The 20,233-nt window shown below is 40.1% G+C and overlaps 1 protein-coding gene across 2 annotated transcripts in view; it reads left to right on the forward strand.

The window, feature by feature from the left end:
* Positions 1–888: 888 nt before the first annotated feature.
* Positions 889–20,233, forward strand: part of MRC1 (mannose receptor C-type 1) — a 92,684-nt gene continuing 73,339 nt past the window's right edge. The window contains exons 1-3 of one of the 2 annotated variants that reach the window (XR_002142553.2): positions 889–1,567; positions 12,381–12,782; positions 16,069–16,242. Coding sequence is in view for 1 of the 2 variants with exons in the window: in XM_002918637.4 (XP_002918683.1) it covers positions 1,507–1,567; positions 12,381–12,782; positions 16,069–16,242 (637 nt within the window). In the remaining variant the exon portion in view is untranslated. The remainder of the gene's footprint in view (positions 1,568–12,380; positions 12,783–16,068; positions 16,243–20,233) is intronic. The other variant, XM_002918637.4, reaches the window with a different exon arrangement.

A 20,233-nucleotide genomic window follows, 5' to 3' on the forward strand; every position in this document is an offset into this window, starting at 1 on the left:
TCTATCTCTGGCTCTCTCTCTCTCAAATAAATAAATATATTTATATTTATGTGCCTGGGTGGCACAGCGGTTAAGCGTCTCCCTTCGGCTCAGGGCGTGATCCCGGCGTTATGGGATCGAGCCCCACATCAGGCCTCCTCTGCTATGAGCCTGCTTCTTCCTCTCCCACTCCCCCTGCTTGTGTTCCCTCTCTCGCTGGCTGTCTCTATCTCTGTCAAATAAATAAATAAAATCTTTAAAAAAAAAAATAAATTTTTTTTCCAAAAAATGCAATGTTTCTAGCAGTTTCATTTTGAATTGGCAATCTTTATAACATTCTAGGTGTGGTTGGCTATCTAATTACTGATATCTGCATTAAGATATTCTTAATACATGTTTTACTTCTGAAAAATAGCAAAGTAGATGTTTAGGGGTTAATGTTGTGTTTAATGAACATTTTTGTTTTCATTTTTTTATTTTTAAAATTATCATTATTTTTTAAGTAGGCTCCATGCCCAGCATGGAGCCCAGTGTGGGGCTTGAACTCACAACCCTGAGATCAACACCTGAGCTGAGATCTAGAATCAGGTGCTTAACCAGCTGAGCCATCCAGGTGTTCCCATCTTTGTTTTTAAGGAAACAATTCTACCCATCACGTGTGACCCAATGAGCAGATTTTCTCCTCTAAGAGGACCAGGATGGTTGAGGCTGGGCTTCAAGGATCTTTTGTCACAGCTTTCTCTGTTTTTCTGGAGAAATTTCTAGAGAAAGCCTTCTAGAACTTTCTGCCTCCCAGCCTTGAGGAGATTCCCTCTTAGGTTTAGCCTCTCACTTTCCTTCTGCCTAAAGGAACAATGCTCTGTGAGAACTGTGTCTTTTGAATCAAAGAAAAAAAGACACTCCAGGCACGGAATATAGAGAATGAGGGGAATCCGTTTCAGCCCTGAAGAAAATGTTTCCAGCATAAAACTGCCTTTTTAGTGCCTGCCATTTCTGTCACTCTAGGTTGGGGTTGTCTGCTGAGGGACCGTTGGCTCAGTTGCTTCCCAGACGGAACCCTAGCTTTCCAGCCCAGGTAATGGCCTCCTGCTTGCTCTTCACACAGCCCCTTCTGAGCCAGCCCTGAGGCACACAGCTGTTTCACTTCTCCCCTTCTCTGCGGGCCAGCCTGGTTCTGCGTTTCTCACTATCACCCTTTCGCCACCCCGCCTTCCTCACCCCTCTCCCACATGTGTCCCTTTCTTCCCTTCCTCTGTGTCTGCTCTTCTCAGAAGTTAGCTTACAAAGCAAAGTTGTAACTTTGAATTCCTGTTTTTCCAACTACCCTCATGTGACAGGATATCTCCTTATTGGAGGTTTTCCCTAATTTCAGAAGCTCTTTAAAAGTGAGAGCTTCCTCCACACCTCTTTTCAGCAGGGCAGCTCTGAAAACAGAGTAAGGGAAGGGGTGATTGGGTGCCTGCATTGTTTTGGTTCCTTCTTACCCCCTCCTCTCCATCAGTGCAAGCGAAGGATAAACTCTGGGACATGAGGCCGTCCCTGCTCCTGGTTTTCCTCTCTCTCATTCCGGTTGCTGTACAGCTGTTGGGTAAGTTGACTGAAACAGAAGCTTTCTGATTTGGGGCCTGGGGGCGAGGGGACACCTTCCCTTTTGGGTCAAGGTTAATGGATTCCTTTCAATACCTGTGGTGAGGAGGAAAGCAAAAGTCCCCTGCACCACCAGCTCTGCAGGAAACCCGTTGCCTCCTCCTGGAAGCCAGGGACTGGGAGTAGGGAGGCTGCCTCTCGGGCCAGAGGTGCTGCCTGGCCCCCAGCCCCACGGAACCCCTGTCTCCTCCTGACTTCTCTTATGTCCCATCATTCCTTCCCTGCTCTGTTCTTAGAGGCATTTCCTCTGTAGTTTGTGCGTTCTGGTTTTCAATTCACCAATACTCCTGTCTAACCACCAAGAAATATCTTCTGAATGTTTTTGGCCAAAAGGAGGGAGGCATTGCTGTCTTTCTTCACTGTGGTTCTAAGGAAAGGATCATAAATCATCCTCCAAAGATGGATTCCATGAGATTTTCACAATGCGTCTTTTTCTGTGAACAAACCTTTTAACCATCCATAGTTTTTTACAGCTACAAAGTTCATCCTTATCAGTATTCTAAGTTGTTCAAACTGATTTACACTTGTTTTCTTCCTCTTCCCCCCCACCCCCCACCCCGAGACTGGTGATTATTCAGGAGGAACAGATTCACAGCTTTTCGATTCTCAAAGACATTGTCGAGTCTCTTTTCTAGTTCTCTAGACTCAACCTGCTTAAACTTCAGAAGGAGAGTACCTGTTAGAATTTTCATTCCCTTTTGAAATGAGATTGAAGGGATCTCAACTTTGAACTTTTGGTTCCTGATCCCCCTTCTTTTCTCCCAAATTAGCACAGGTCATCTGTGTGCAGTCTGTGCCAACGTCACTCCATGCTCTCTATGTAATGGCGGGGGCGGGACTGGGAGCACGCTAATAACACAGAAACGCCGACCACCAGGAGACTTCCAGAGAGGTTTTCTGACCACAGAAAACATTAAATCATAATGAGCATTAAGTAGCAGTGATTATATGGGGCACCTGGGTGGCTCAGTCAGCTAAGCATCCGGCTCTTGATCTCAGCTCAGGTCTTGATCTTGGGGTGTTGAGTTCATACCCCGCATTGGGCTCCATGCTGGGTGTGGAGTCTGCTTAAAAAAAAAAAAAAAAGAAGAAAAAAGAAGTAGCAGTGATTATAAAAGCACAAGTGAAAGCCCCCTGCCCCTACCGGAAGCTACTTAATTATCCTGTGTTTTTAGTTTCCCTGTTTATAAAATGGCGAGCGTAATGTTACCTGCACCATGTTTTTGCAAGGATTCAATGAGTTACAAAATGGAAAATGTTTAGAACATAGTGTGGCTCATAGGAATTGCTTCCTAACTGCTAGCTATTAAAAGTAGTGACTTCTTGTTCCCACGGTAGTAACTAATTATCTAATAAAAGCAGTATATTAAGCATTTAAGGGAGAGATTTCCCAAGAAACCATGCTGAAGAAAGATTCTTGGAGCCTGAAAAGATATTTTGCCTTATTCCTGGCTACAAAGCATATCTCTCAGTGAGTAAGGGGTGCTGGAGGAGGAAATGCTTAACCCAAGTGGGAGAAGACCACAGGGTAGTGGTAGAGATTATCACAGTGTTCATCTTGCAAGTCTGTCTTGTGGCAGAGGATGAATATATCCTTCATGGCCCCAAGTTTAGTTAAAACTAAGACCAGTGAAACTCTAAGAGTTGTGCTGTCTCAAATAGGATAGTCTGCTTAGGAGTAAGTTCCCTGTCACTGAAGGTCTTCAAACCGAATCTGGATGAACAGTTCCAGGGCTCTGCATGTGACCTGGATTCTAGCCCAGGCACTCCAATAGAAACGTCAGTGGTTACCTTATGGAGCCACACTAAAAAAAGTAAAAAGAAACAGGTGACATTGACTTTATGAATATATCTTATTGAACCCAATATATCCAAAATATTTTTGGGGAAGATTAATCAGTATAAAATGTATGGGATATTTTTACATTCATTTTTTAAAAGTAAAAATTTTCAAAATCTAGTGTGTATTTTGTACTTAGAGCACAATTCAGACTGGCCTCATGTCAAGTGTACGATAGACCCTTAGGGCTAATGGCCACCATACTGGGCAGTAGAGATACTAATTTTCTTTAAACTGACTCAATGCTATGTGGCAAGAAATGTTTCTCAATTTGCTTAAGAAAGTTTCCCTCCTCGAGACAGCAGGATGTCTTACTCTGATGAATGTCTTCCTCTTCATAGGCACAAATATGGGGGAAGCAGGGAGGTGCTGAAGATCTGTTTACTCAGAGAATAAAAAAACAAACAAACACATGGGTGAGGGAGCCCCTTCCAGATTTTTTTCTTTAACTTGAGAGCCTGTAATTCTGATTTTACCTTTTCTTCGTTCAAACAGCACATGAACAGAGGTTAGTTACTGCTTAGTAACAAAGCAGTAGGACAGAGGTGCCTGGGTAGCTCAGTCAGTTAAGCGGCTGGCTTCGGCTCAGGTCATGATGTTGGGGTCCTGAGATTGAGCCTCACGTTGGGCTCTCTGCTCAGCAGGGAGTCTGCTTCTCCCTCTCCCTCTGCCCCTCTACTTGCTTGTGCTCTATTTCTCTGTCTCTTTCTCTCAAATAAATAAAAAAAACCGAAAGAAGGAAAGAAAGAAGAAAGAAAGAAAGAAAGAAAGAAAGAAAGAAAGAAAGAAAGAAAGAAAGAAAGAAAGAAAGAAAGACAGGAAGAAAGAAAGAAGAACAAAGGGCATATGAATTCCCTTACCCCCAGCACCCCCTGCCCTGGCTCCCGACCCATGAAGAAAACCCATAGAAAGGTCTCCCTACTTTCTGTGGTTTATTTTTTTAAAGCCAGAACCCTTTCTTCCACCTCCCTGAGCACATCCCACATCATCAGTACTGTGAGCATCCATGTCATACCTGGAGGGGCCGGGAGGTCAAGCTTAAAGGAGGGGAGTTCTTACCCTTTTCTTGCCCTGCTGCCTGTTAGCAGGAAGAATTGCATTCAGCACTAATGTTTAGACCTCAGTGGGGATATAGTCATAGTAGTGATATAGTGAGAGATGCTCAGACACAGAGGTTAGACCTTGGCAGAGTTTGACTTAAAATGGGATGGCTTAGCTCATAAGCAATGGTGTGTTAGTAAACTTAACCAGTGATTCTCAGAGAAGAAGAAAAAAAGCACTGAGTTGTGGCATTTACTGATTTCCATGGTGTAACATTCCTGCCATGGTTGATTTCAAACTACCAATGTGATGTCACTGGAGACAGGGCTAGAAAAGATGCCAAAAATAGGACCTCGCTAGCCAGTGAGTGTAAAACAAATACAGTGAATTTGATCCCTGGTACAACCACAAGCTGCATCCCAACCTCCGTGTTTTATAGGAAAGAAAATTGAATTCCTGACAGGTTAAGTGATCTTTCCAGAGTCTCACAACTAGGTAATGGCACAATCCATTTAGTGCTCAGGACTCCTGGCTCCCAATGGAGTACTCTTTCTATAATGCATGTTTTGCTGAATGAATGATTGGTTAGTACCAATCTAGAATTTCTTCAAGAAACAATTCCCCACTAGCATTCCCTTTGTCATTTTAATTTTCATAAAGTTTTCCTTATGACATTTCTAATTTTATTTCTAGTCTCCTCATTTCTTCCTTTATGGATGACTTCTTTAAGATGCCGGATTTAAGACATACTTTCTAAAGTTACTGAGCAAAAACAAGTTCTTGTCATCTTTCTTTTTTTCCATTGTTCTTATGTTTGTCTTTTTTTCCTGTTATTGTTCCAAACTTCATCTGACTTTTCTGAAATTGAGAAATGGAGATCTGTGTTTGTAGGATATTGCAGATAAAGGTAAGATGACAATTGTTTTGTTAGTGACAATTCAGTGCCTTATGAGGGTGCTGAACCTCATTTCTCAGTAGGAGGAGTCATCATTGGTTAAGTGTGAACTTTACAGAGTCAAATGTGCTCAACGTCAGTTAAAGACAAAGACCCTTGTCTTCACAAGGAAGCTAGAAACCACAGGCATCCTTCAACACTCAGATCTGGCCTCTGGGACTGGAACGTGACCAACTAAAGGAGAATTTAGAGGTCACAGAGGCCACAAGAGGAACGGAACAAAAGGAAAGTGGCTTCTGAAGTAGCAAATCTCCATAGCAGAGAGGGAGTCAAACTGATGTCAAAATGAGAACACTGATGTCCTCTTGCCTCTTGGCTACCATCAAGCGTTGTTGATGGAAACATCATGTGGTTAGTTTGGTCCATAGAGGAGACTAGTGGAAATCAGAACAAAAGTGAGAGTAAAGGAGGTAAGAAAGCAAGAACCCTTTCAAAAAGAATTGAAACTGACATCGAAAGGAGAAAGCATTCTAAGACAAATTTGTCCACTTACAAACCAAGTTAAAGTCACAAAGTACGTTCAGATCCTTAGTCCCATTCATTAATCATTTTCAGGTCCTTAACAATAGCCCCATGAGGTAAGATAGATGGGTGTTGCCATCCACCTTTTACTACATGAGAAAACAGGCTCAGAAGTCAGGAAGCCAGTAAGGACCAGAGATGATTCTTGACTATTACCTTCTGGCTCTGAGGCTAAGAATTTGCCAGCTGGAGTGTGTTGACCAGGAAAGATGTAAAACGTGGTCAAAACAACAATATGTCAAAGAAGGACTTAGTCCCTCTATTTGTATCAACTGTTTAGACTTTTCACTCAGCGAGGGGAAGGAGGGCATTAACCCTGGAGGTTTTACTATATGCAAAATGATATGCTGGATGTTTTACATAAATTATCTTATTTAGAAGTTCATGGCAACTCTATCACGGAGCATTATTATCGTTGTTTTACAGATGAGGAAATCGAGGCAGGAGTGATTAATTTAACTGAGCAACGCAACTAGTGAATGGTGGAGTCAGAATTTGATCACAAGTTTGCTGACCCAAAGAATATACCTTTCTCCACCACATCTTGAGTTTGGAAACTCTAGAGTCTCCATCATCTCTGTTCTGTTCCGCCTCCGGGCTGCTGCAACAGCTCTGTTTTCTCTAGTCTCATCCTCTTTTCAACCATTTCATACTGTCATCAAGACTGATTTTCCCAAGTTAATGATAATACTTAACACGTATACAGCAATTTCTATGTGAGAGGAACTGTTCTCAGTGCTTTATTTAGATGATCTCATTGAATCCTCACAACAACCAGCAGGTCCTGTTATTTTCCTTTCATTTTTAGATGGAGAAAAGGAAGCCCAGAGTAGTTAAGAAACTTGACCAAAGTCACACAGCCAGTGAGCATCAGAGCTTTGATTATATCATGATCAAAAGGACATGATACATAAAGATTAATTAGTTAGTGTGACTGTGAAGGAAAGAAGAAAGAGTAGTATAAGGTCAACTTCTTACCTACAGATCTTGTTGATTTGTCCGAGAATTGGGGGAGAGGCTGGCATTCTGAGGTTGAACATCTAGGAGAGAAAGGAAGGGAGAACAAGTGGAGAGGCAGAAGGGGGTAGAATCCAGGACCCAGGTAAAGAGATCAGCAGACCGAGGAGACCTACTGAGATGGGAGTGAACAAACCCAGGAAGGGTGTAGCTATTCATATCTTTAGGAAGAGACACAGGAAGCTGGAGAAATTCCTTACTCCTGCCCTCTCCTTTCTCCTGAGATTGTAACCTGTATTGGATTCACCCTTGTACCTCCCCAAATGGCCAAATGCAGTAACTTAAATTATTAGGTTCTCTGAATGTTTGGTGAATAAATGAAGGGTCAAAGTGAAAACTAAAATAACTCTCAATTTTTCCTTTATTCTTTTGTTCAATATTGCCAAACCTAACACTGTGATCCTTAGTCTGCCTCCCCACTGCCCCCAGCACGTGGCATAGATTTTTTTTGCATGTACTTGGTGTGTGATAAATATCTGCTTTTCACTCAGCTTTGGTCCTTGGAGGACATCTATGTAGGTTTTATATTCATTAACTGAGACTTTAGGGACAGAATTCTTGGTTTGGGTTGTCTAAGACACTATCTCTGACAGCGATTGGGGTGCAGTAGTTCATGTGGGAAACAGTCCCAGGAAACACTGGCAGAGGAGTGGGGAGGTGAGACTGGAAAGGAAGGAGCCCATGACCACTGGGGACCCCTGGAGTTCAGCCCTGCTGGGGTGCTCTGGGTAACAATGAAGACTATGTGCCTCAGAGTCCCAACAAGCCAGGGATTTGGGGTGTTTATTCATCAATTGCTATCAGTCACTGGTGAAGGGTTACTCCTGGGGGCCTTTGTTCTCTGACCTTTCTTGCCTTCGCAGCATGTAGGCACAGGGGTCTCTGATGCGCCCAGGCCCGGAGATTCTATGCTGACGTTGGGGAACGGGGCTTGCATACACTGACATGGCAAAAGGCAAGAAGAAATAAGTAGGGTTCTGGCAGCGTCTGCTACAAAATATCCACTTATTTTGCTCGTATCCAGCTTCTCTATCTTGCAAAAGATTGTTTTTTGTGTTTGCAGGTCAGCATTTTATGTATCGGTAGTGGGGAAAGTCTACAAACGTATAAGGAAATACACCATATACAAGTTCTAGCTCTAGGTCGTCGAATTTAATAACCTAATTTTCTGTGCTAGTCCATTTAGAAATTTAATTATTTGCTCAATGTTATGGAAAAATGTAAAACTGTTAAAATTTGCTTAAAAGAATATTCAACCTCATGGGGCGCCTGGGTGGCTCTGTGGGTTAGGCATCTGACTTGATCTCAGCCCAGGTCTTGATCTTGGGGTCGTGGGTTTGGACACTGCATCGGGCTCCTTGCTGGGCATGGAAGATATTTCAAAAAAAAAAAAAAAAGAATATTCATGCTTATGTTATTGGATATCTAGTCTTCGGTTATTTTTACTTGAGATATTGAATTGAAATTTATTGCTTCTTTCCTGGGTATATTTGACCTTTGAGGTTTCTGCCTTTGAATTAACTACAGGCGGTGTGAGCTCAGTGGGTCACAGAAGTTGTCTCTGGTTTGTCCTTGCAATGTCACCTGCACAGTGCCTGGCATGTATCTGTCAAAAAATTAATATGAGATGAGGAAGATAGAGTTAAAGATGGAAGAAGGGTCTCTTGAATTCTGTAAATAAATTTCTGATGTGTAAGTATTTAAAAAGCAGAAAGAAAAACACACATTCAAACCCATAATTGAGATGGCAGAGAAATGAATATAGCAATTCCACTGTCCTCATTTGTTAGCTTCATAATGCTTGTATTGTAATAACATAATTAGTATAGACAGAGAACAGAATGTTTATACATATAAAACATTGGTGTGGTCAATAGTGGCAAAAATACCACAGGCTGTCTTGTGGTCAAGGCCTTGAATCTGTTTCAGAGGAAGAAATCAGAGACAACGGCAGAGAGAAAATGATAAAAGCAAAACTCCGTGTTGATTAGTGGGAGAGAGGAATAATGGATGATTGTGGAATCATAAAGTGATAATGTTACATTTCCTTATATTGTCTAGCAAAGACAATATCAAACTTGCCCCGCTCCCTAATGTCAAAGATAAATAAAGGAAACCAGAATAGATAAGGTTGAACTGAAATAGAAACTTTTCATTTCCAAGTACTCCTTGTATAAACATTTCTAAATTGTTCTTTGGTAAAAATAAACGTTCAGAGGAAGAGGTAACATTAAATACACCCATCATCATTCATCAGTTATTAAATAAAATAACGGATCTGGGTTATTGGTCAAGATGCTTCAGATTTAATTAATGCTCTTTCATTCATTCAACTAATATTTGTGTACTGACTATTATGCTTCGAAAAGAGAGGATACAGTCCTGAACCCGAAAGATTAAGTCTTTCTACTTGTGGAATTTACATCCCAGTTGGGGGACATGGACAAAACATAACTACATGATTTTCTTAAAGGAATACTAAGATGGTTGTGAATATTATATAGAAAATAAAAGAGCAAAATTTCTGCTAAGGAGTTGACACTTGAACTGGGACCTGAAAGAACATCCCAAGAAGAGGGAACTTGCAATATGAAGTTTCTCAAGTGGAAATGAAGTGTTTGAGGAACAGAAAGGCCTTGTGGCTGGAAGGTGGTATGTGAGAGCAGGGACGGGATCAGGTCCCCCCTAGGGAGCTAGGATGTGGAGGTTGCTGTTTTTCTCTTGTGTACAGTAACATACTCTTGAAGGATTTAAATTGTTGGGAAAACATAGTTAAAAACAAAATCTCCTCCCAACTTGGAAAACCTCTCACAAAGGTAGAAGAAAAAGAAAACAATTTTATGGTTGAATAAGCATCCACCTGAATGGGATGCATATCACAGGTAATCTGCTAACGAGACTACAAAAACAGAAGGACATCGGACTCTCATATAGTTAAGTGGAAACAACCTGTTACGTTAGGGAGGTACTGCAATTTGGAGTCAGGTGGCAAATCAGGCCCATCTCACCCAGGAAACTGGGAGGATCAAGTGTTAGCTTCTTGGATGCTTGCACTTCAAAGAGTGGAAGACCAGAGTGAGACTATGGTGGCTTGGTCTAAGGTGGTGGCCTTGGAGACAGATATTTGTCAGGGTTCTCCAGAGAAACAGAACCAATAGGGTGTGTGAGTGTGCTTGTATGTGTGTGTATCCCTATATCTATCTATCTATCAGTCTATCCATCCATCCATCCATCCATCTATTTAGATTTACATTTGTGTGTTGTAAATTATCATAGTAATTGGGTTTTTTTTTAACTTTTTGTTTTCCCATCTCCTGTGTTTTATTATGAATAGAAGAGCATGTTATAAATAATTTTATCGCCACTGCAGAAAGTTATTCAACTTGTCACACTAGGGCATGAGCAGCAACAAGCTGAGGTCAACTCTGGGAAGGCGTTCAGCTCGATGGGAGGAGCTCCGGCCAGGCATTGCATGCTCGGGTGACAGATGTCAGCTCCAGAGAAGCCAACAGAAACAGGTGTTCTGAATTGAGACTCTATTGAGTCCCAGTTCCAAGAAATCAAACCAACAGAAATGAGAAACCCAGCCAAGGAACCCCGGCTAAGGTTCAAAGAAGCACCAAATTAGGAACCCAGACAGGTTGGAAGCAGGAGGTCTCTAACAAGTGTGGGACAAGGGCAGATGCAGCAGCAGGGCAGGGAAGAATAATCTTTCAAGGCAAAGATCAAGGCAAAGCCCTAAATTGATGGTCCAGGAACTGATCTCAGAATGTAATGGTGCTAACCTGACAGGGGTGTTGAGGACAGTGAATAGAATATGGCTTGTGAAGTGTTTTGTAAATGGTGAAGGACTCTGCTATTGGTACTTTTATTGCTTTGGTATATTTCACTGGGATGATTTGATTAAAAATAATGAGCTAAATTTAGTCCGACCCTCGATTATCTGCAATACTACCAGCTCATTTTGAAAGAACACTTACGTAGAAGGAATTTGGTAAATCTTGAGGTAAAGTTTGATATTTGTGTCATAAAATGACATTTATCTATTCTTAAAAAAAAATAAAAAGGGAAAACCTTTACATGAATTCAGTTTTAAGGGGGAAAAATATGCTTACCAGATCTTTTTCTTTTTTCTTTTCTTTTTCTTTTCTTCTTCTTCTTTTTTTTTTTTTGCAAGAGGAAGTTCAGTTTTGCCAGCTAGCAGCTATGTACTGTAAGTATAAGCCGTCTACACATACTTATTTAAATTACTAGCCCCAAATTATAAGAATAAAACAACACTGTTATTTGTAGTTTTTATCATAAATATTACCTCAAATGAAATAAAAACATTTATTTAACCTTTACTGCGAACTTAACGAATTATTACACTTATAAGTACATTTTTGTATCTTTTTGTTATATAAAGGCTAGCTTGAGTATGCCAATAAAATGAAAGTTAAAATTATATAACAGATGCTAACTTAGCTCTAGATGCTAAATTGTTCAGTTATCTATTGTTGCAAAGAAAAACAAAACAAAACAAAACACTTCGCTAACGGAGCTATCCAGAATGCATTTAGTTCAAAGATTTGCTGGGCATAAGGGTAAAATTTCCTAAAATAAAATTATCTTTTAAGTTACAAAAAACCTCGCTAATGTTATAGTTAAAATAATTACATATGAGCTTCCTCTATCTCAAAGAGAGTAGGGATGAATCAGGCTTCAAAATTCTATTCCAGGGTATACATATATTTAATTCTACAGCTTATTGTATTCATATCTAAATTTTCTTTTTTTTAAGATTTTATTTATTTATTTGCCAGAGACAGAGCGAGAGAGCATGAGAGTACAAGCAGGGGGGGTGGCAGGCAGAGGGAGAAGCAGACTCCGTGCTGAGCAAGGAGCCCAACACAGGGTGGATCCCAGGACCCTGGGATCATGACCTGAGCTGAAGGCAGAAGCTTAACCTTCTGAGCCACCCAGGCGTCCCTCATATCTAAATTTTCTTTTCTCAGATGGTTATTATTTCTTTCTTTGTTCTCTACCTTTTATGTTGATAGCACTACAATTCGTGTGCATTTAAGGCAGGCCTTTTTGTAATGCTCCCCATAATGAACTAGGATGTCTTGAGGATTTCCAGGCAGTTGCTGGGGGCCCTGTGCTCTCCCGGGGAGAGGGCTTCCCCCCAGTCTCTCTCTCCAGCCTCAAGGACCCCCCTACCCTGTCGTCCCTAGCCCCTCGCAGAGGGAGCTGAGCTGGCCCAGAGTCCCCTTCACCCTTCTCCTGGGATCATAAGTTTTATGGAAATGGAAACATTGGGAATTTTGACCTAAAATATTCTTTGTTAATGTATCCATTTAAGCATCTTTTCTTTTTTCTTTCTTTTTTTTTTAACAGACACTAAGCAATTTTTAATATATAATGAAGATCACAAGCGCTGCGTGGAAGCATTAAGTCCCAGTGCAGTCCAAACAGCGGTTTGCAACCAGGACAATGAAGCACAGAAATTCCGATGGGTGTCTGAATCCCGGATTATGAGTGTTGCTTTTAAATTATGTCTGGGGGTACCATCAAAAACGGATTGGGTCGCTGTCACTCTGTATGCCTGTGACCCGAAGAGCGAATTTCAGAAATGGGAGTGCAAAAATGACACACTTTTGGGGATCAAGGGAGAAGATTTATTTTTTAACTATGGCAATAAACAAGAAAAGAATATTATGCTTTACAAGGGTTCCGGTTTATGGAGCAGATGGAAAATCTATGGAACCACAGATGATTTATGCTCTAGAGGTTATGAAGGTAAGAAGCATGGAATATCTTGACTTTGTGTCAAATTTTTCTCATCTTTCTTAGTTGGAACCTAATTCAAGAAAAAAAAACGTATATTCTTGTTTAGTTTGTGCTAGAATTATTAATTGTGCTTGTGTTTCAAACTATTCTGTGTTCTAGGAGAAAATGACAGTGAATAAATATAGTAAAAAGTCCTGAACGGTATTTTAGCTTGTTTATAATTAATGGAATGACTGTTTTGTGTGTGGTTTTTTTTATCTTTAGTGAAGGTTTTTTAAACTATAGAGTACAATTTTTAGAAATGAATGTTCACTGTAGTCTTTGACCAAAAACTTCCCATTTGACACTGTATGGTTGTAGTGATAAATGAATTTAACCAGATGTTTCTTTTCCTTTGATTTAAGTTATCCCTAGAGAAATGACCCATGGAAAACATTCTTTCCCAAGTCAGATCGCCTAAAATGAAATCTTGGCATTACTTGATCTTTTAAGTTTCCCAATGTTTCTCTGTCACCTTATGCATATTAAAAGACTATAGTAATCAGAAGATTAGAAGAGCTAGGGAATTAGCCTGTAAATTACCATGCAACATAGCTATTTTAGAAAGTGGTAGCACCTGTGGGGCAGAACATAATTTTATAAGAAGTTGGTTCTTAAACTCTTGAAGGTTAAATAAAACCAGAGTATTTAGTTTTCTCTTATCTTGGCCAAATTTCATTTTCTGGTGGCTGAGCAGAAACAACACGATTAAACAGAACTTGAAGCCTTTTACAAAGCCTCCTTGTGTCAGATGATGTTATAACCACATTCCAGGTTTGGACACTTGGTTATTTGGAAGTGTTATCGAGAACAACCTCAAGGTCAGAGGAAGAGCCTGCCTTTTGGAATAAGAGATTACCTGTTTCCAAAATTACTATGTTACTAAGGCTACAAAGATTGGTTGAACCCAGTTGTCATAGCTAATCAGAGCCTGGGAGTTCAGATTTTTGTAAGACCATAATTTGTTAGCTTTCCATTTTCCTTCTTTATAAAGAGGAGGAAATGTAGGCATGGAACAAGAGTGATAAGGAGAGCTCTGGAAGAGGCTCTCCTGAGGCATTTATTGAATGTAATGAAAGTTTAGAAGTTATAGAAGTTATAGATGAGGCAATCTAAGCCATATTTCAAGAGAAAATTGATAGAAAACTTTAGCAGAATAAGAGTGAACCAAACTTGACGGAGTCAAATTCCACAGATGGGACAGTAGTTCTAATTGAGGGATTCAAAACAAGGAAGATTGATGCTAAGACATCGGACTTCTTATTTTATTTAAAAATACATCACTGAAGTTACATGGACCCCACCCCTCATCCCCACCACCCTGTTTTCCTGCTTATTTGAGAAGAATATGCATAAGGTTTAGGATAGTGTTTCTTAAAGTGTAATATGATTAAGAATCGCCAGGAAAGCTTGTTAAAAGTGCAGATACCAAGGTTCCCCTCCCACCCAGAAACTAAAATAAGACATGGGGGGTGGGGTCTAAAAATCTACTGAGTTATTTCTATGAGCACCTGGGTGCTTGGATGAAGATTGTCCATTGACCACATTTTGCCTGCTCCCCAATTCTCTCTCAGTATTTAAGATTTTCCTGCTAGAAGATCTAGCCCTTCAGAGTGACCTTGGAATCTACTCATTGGAATACACATTTGATCTGAAGACAATGTAGAGACGGTCTATGTGGAGTCTGTCTCTCTAAAGAAAACTTGAGGAAAACAACTGGCTGGGGCCAGGGATTATTTTAGAATAATAGAATCAGAATTGTAGACTTAGAAGGATCTAAGTGTTCTCTGAGAGTTTGGACCACAGAGGAAGAAAAATTGACTGCAGTTATATGACTTGTCAGTGAAGTGGCTAGAATGGAACTTGGTTCTTTTGGCCTCATCAGGGTTTTGTTAAATAAATTGGGTTACTTCTGAAAAGGCCATTTCTGACTGAGAACTATAAATACAGCACTGAAAATTTCTTGGCTAATTTAATGAACGTACAACTAACCCTGAGGTGGTCTTAATAGGTCTTCTTCATGTCAAGGAACAGGAATCCCAGTGATTAAGAGTGGCATAATTATACCTAAATCCAGCATGTTCCTTATACAATATATGATTCGGAAAACTGGTCCTGTAATATAGTAGGACAAACCTAGAATTGTATTTTGAAGTTCCTAACAACTAGCTAATTGGTGAAAAAGTAATTTCGCAGGAAATGTAAATAAGCCTACCTTGTCTGGAGCACTGGATAAGTACCAGTAAGTAAAGGGAAAGGAAAGAGGGTAAGGAACTTAATGTGTGTTATGATTTTAATATATGTTAGGTGTTGTGCTGCATGTCTTACAAACTTTATATTGTCTAAATTGGATTTTAACATGTCTTTTAGGGACTTTTTAAAGTCATAGAATCTACAAAACTTAATTAAGAAGGAGTATTTTTATCTAGGACAAATTCTGAATGTCAGCCGGTGGTGGGAGGCAAACTACTTCCCTATAGAAGGCTATTGTTTCCCCAGGGGATGTCCCTACAGAGACAGAGACACTAAACATTTCGGAGAATGTGGCTAGGGGAGTGGTGTGGTTGTCAGTGGAGATACGAGCTTCTCTAATCCTTTGGCTTCAGCCAAACCATAATCAAAGGTGATTTTTATTTGTTTCAATTTTCTCTTCTAGGCAAACCCAGAGCTTCCCATTTTGCTCTGTCTGATTTCAGTTTAAAGAAAGACAAATATTGATTTTCAGTGGTATCCAGTGGTTTCGAGTACTTTCTTTCCATGATGTGGATTAGAGCATTATGTCCAAATTCTAACCATTTCTCATAGTCATTGTTGAGGGACTGCAGTAGAGGCTGGCTTGACAGGAAGTGGTAGGAGGGGATTTAACTTTTGGCTGTGCATTTGAATTACACAGCTATCTCACTATTTTTCCATCTAGAGATTCAATCATTCTGTGATTCCAAGCAAGAGGAAGGATGGCCTCTTCTCTGTTCTGGGGGGAAATGCAGAAGTCAAGGCAGGTGTAGAAAAGAGGAAAATCTGTCCTGAAACACAGCAAAAGTGCAGTGGTACTAGAGTTGTTCCTAATACAGACCGCTGTGTATACGCAGCAAAAGATGGGGTAGAGAGAGAAGGTGAAGACCAAAGAATTCCCGGTGTGGGGACATCAAATGTGGTCAGAAGAGTAAGACCCATTCTTTCGGCATCCTTCTTAGTGGAAAGCCACTGATCATAAGATTGACTGGCATTCTAAATGTGATCAATGCGTCTCTTCTAGACATGTACACGCTGCTGGGCAATTCCAACGGGGCAACGTGTGCCTTTCCATTCAAGTTTGAAAACAAGTGGTATGCAGATTGCACCAGTGCTGGGCGATCAGACGGGTGGCTCTGGTGTGGAACCACTGCAGACTATGACGCGGACAAGCTATTTGGATATTGTCCGTTGAAATGTAAGTAATGTTAGCACCAAGAAGAGTTTGCCACATTTAGGACAGCACTGTGGCAATAAGACCTTGTGTTTATTGAGACCATTTTCCCCCTCAAAGTTATTTCCCATTTATTAACTTGTCACACTCCACCGCAACCCTGTGCACATGCCATTGTCTCCGATCTTTACTGCTAAGACTGTAGGGTAAATGATACTGAATACGATGCATTATATACTGAATACCTCCCCCTGGGATGTATCTTTATTAAACCTTAGATCAAAAATAAAATTTAATGCCCTAAGCACGTGGTTTGATGGAGCGAGAGAGATGGGAGGGGCTCCTGACTTCTGCCGCAACAACACAAAAGGGGCTCCTGACTTTTTGCCAATGTAATGAAAAGGGCTCCTTTCTCTGAAAGTGGTAGTAATGAATAGTAATGATAGTAAATTTAATTTAAGAACAGTATCATTTATTTTAACATAGCTATGAATGAAATGGAAGTGGATTATTTTTATGCTCGAAGGATTTTTAAGATTAAAACATACTATTGAAGTAACACGAAGTAAGGGGCTTTGCATGATTTGATGGGAAGCAGCTAGAAAATAAGAATTCTCCTGTGTTCCTCCCACACTCAAGAAGATGTGAAGAGGGGCACCTGGGTGGCTCAGTCGGTTAGGCGTCTGCCTTCCGCTCAAGTCATGATCCTAGGGTTCTGGAATCGAGTCCCGCCTCGGGCTCCTTGCTCAATGGGGAGCCTGCTTTTCCCTCTGTCTCTCCCCCTGCTCATGCTCTCACTTGCTCATTCTCTCTCTCTCTCAAATGAATAAAATCTTGGGGGAAAAAAGAATCTTTAAAGAAACAGTGTAGCAGGTTTAGGGATGGTGGAGGAGGGGTTAGAGGAAGGCATCAGCCTTGGGAGGCAGGGCTGGGACTGAAGAAGGAGGCAAGGGAGGGGTTCTTTCATTTTCCATGTCAGCCCCACATCCTCAGCCTGCTGCCAGCTATCCCCTTCCTTTTCTCCCCCCCCCCAAACGTCTTACTGCCTGACCTTTTGCTCCTTCAGACTTTATGGATCACAGCCACTCCTGTTTTGTGCTATTACCCAGAACTCTTTCTCCTGCTGGCTGGCAGAGGGGGGGTGCAGGGGAAGAGTCTGGGTGCAGGTGCAGTGTGGGATGGTTGTAAGGACACCTGAATCACACTAGCATTGTTTACCGCTGAATTTTGGGGACCACACATCCCCCCACATTCACATTATTCCAAGCATTATTATGAAATAATTCACAAAAATGTTTCAGTGTCTTAAGTTAAATCCCAAAGTCTAAGAATCGTACTTATTTCTCTCTTTTGATTTATAATCCCACTTAAAATAAATTTGATTTTTCAGCTCCATATATTATTATAATTCTGTTCTGTGTGCAGTCCCTATGTTCTGGGTGAATATCTACAAAAACAGGCTTCCCATTCATGGCAACGCTGCTCTCCCTTTCCTGGGTGAAGTAATTGTATTTGCCTCTCTTATAACAACTTTTAGAGGTTTGATTCCCGTGAAAGGCTTATAGATGTCTGACCTCTATAGTAGATATCTTTTTGTTGGAATCAAGCTACTTTTTCCCCTAAGATAAAGCAGTACTTGTTTTCCAATGATTGAGGAGTGTCTTTCACCTTTACTTACTAGGAATGATATTTTCTAAATCTATTGTCATGGAGTTTCTTGGGAGTGTGGATTTCATACGACTAACTATAGCATCTTGCACTTAAGTGGTATTGATGAAGGGGCTGTTGGATATTTGTACGATTTAATTAGTCATTAAATAGAAGACAAATGGCCAGTCACTAATAACAAAAAACTACACACACACACACACACACACACAGAAAAAAACCTTCACAACTTTGGGATCAATGTGTGTTGGAGAGATATCCTGAGTATTCTTTTGAATAATCTTTTAGTCTTATTACTTCTAATTTATGTCTTCAAAGCCTATATATATATATATATATATTCTATAGAACTATAGTTAAATGTAAAGTAAAATAACTATAGGGAATAAAAAATTGTTTGATTTCAATATGCATTAAAAATTTAAAGCCCATTTTATACATTTCATGCCTTTCTTAAAGGGCTTTGTGATTTCCCAATCTACTTCATTTTCCTCACTTCATGTTCCTTTCAAAAGAACCTTTTATTTTACACTAGCCTTAAACAAGCAGGCTTAATACAGGAAGACAAGGTACCAGTTATTGACCTAGTGACATTTTAATAAGTGCTTTTCATTGTCCTTTGCATTGTTTATTGTAATGTTTTCCTTCTGTTTAGACATTTATTTTAAAGTATCATGAGAACAGGAAAAGGAAAAGACCCTTTCTCTCAATTCTCCATAGCTTGCAACTTTTGCTTTCCACATCAGTTGTTCTGGTTTACTGCAGGAATTTGAACAATCCGGGGAGGTGTAGACTCAGCTAACCTATACATTCATTGAGAAATAGATCTTAATTTCTTTTTTTTTAAGATTTTTTATTTATTTATTTGACAGAGATAGAGACAGCCAGCGAGAGAGGGAACACAAGCTGGGGGAGTGGGAGAGGAAGAAGCAGGCTCCCAGCGGAGGAGCCTGATGTGGGACTCGATCCCATAATGCCGGGATCACTCCCTGAGCCGAAGGCAGACGCTTAACGACTGCACCACCCAGGCGCCCCAAGATCTTAATTTCTTGATCTAAAGTACAAAGTATACTTTCTTTAAATAAAGAGAAGAGTCAAATTGCATTTCCTTCTTTGTTCATGTATATCCCTCTCTTCCATTCCTGGGCAAGAAAATAATCCCCCTTGTTTTTGTTTTTTTTGTGTGTGTGTGTGTGTGTCTCACATTTTCTACCATATTAGAACTCCAAATTTCTAAAAATATATATCTTCAAGTAGCCCTCCAATCAGTCTCATTTGAATGATCTCACTTATGTGGAGAAAATCCATCTGGATATGGAACTAGTAAGATCTCAGATCGTGATCATTTAAATTGAACATTACCAATTCAAATTTATTTTTATGTAAATATATAGTAATTTTATAATGAAAACATCTTAGAAATGTCTATGTTGTTGCCTGGATGGAATTTTGGGTTATTTTTCTTCCTCTTTGATGTGCCGTGGAACCACAAGTTTCATATCACAATCTGTGTGATGTGTCTGAAAAAGATCACTTCCTTGTCATGTCCAAGGATTCATGACATAGGCTATATGCTTACAGGAAACTGGCCAACTTCTTGGCAGGTTGAACACTTCTCAGAAAATTTGAGAAGTTACATGATTCCTTTTCTTCTTTACAAAAAAGTGAAGAAATTATTACTCCCTAGGATTCGTGGGTAGAATTTTATATTATTAAAAAGAGAAAAGGGATGTTTTTATAACATGAAGTACACAGAAATACTTCATTTGTTGACTAATTGGCCAAACATCTTATAGGTAACACACTATAAATAATATTTACCCATCGATACTATTGGCCTTTCATAACGTATAACTAAGTTTAAAGACTGTATTGGGAATCATAAAATAGCACAGCAAAAATAAGCTCAAAGAATTATTTTTTACTCTGAAGGAAGGAAAACTAACAATCAGCCTTTACTATTGCCTGGGGCTACACAGATTTAATACATCCTAGAGGTGGGAAAATAAGGCTTTGGAACTAAGGACAAACCACCGGTGAGTGACAGGTCCAGGTCAGCCTGGTGGTGGAGTCCATGACGTGGCCTTCTAACGCCCATGCCTTTGGTCTAAAAAGACCCAACTAGAATGTACAGGCAAAATATCCACTTGCTGAGAGAAGATTTATATGTTCTCTTGCCCCTCTATTTTTTTCTAGGTTAAGGAATTTGACCTGGCATCTCTATTCTTAGTATTTGCATTTGCCTCACTTTCCAACTCAATTGATCCCAAATATTCAGACACAAAAATAGGGAGACAGTGCCTCTCTTTTCCTTTCTTAGGCAAATGAAAAGAATGAGATGTGGTCA

The sequence above is a fragment of the Ailuropoda melanoleuca genome, chromosome 15 (genome assembly GCF_002007445.2).
Source record: "Ailuropoda melanoleuca isolate Jingjing chromosome 15, ASM200744v2, whole genome shotgun sequence".
In the NCBI taxonomy this organism is placed as follows: domain Eukaryota; kingdom Metazoa; phylum Chordata; class Mammalia; order Carnivora; family Ursidae; genus Ailuropoda; species Ailuropoda melanoleuca.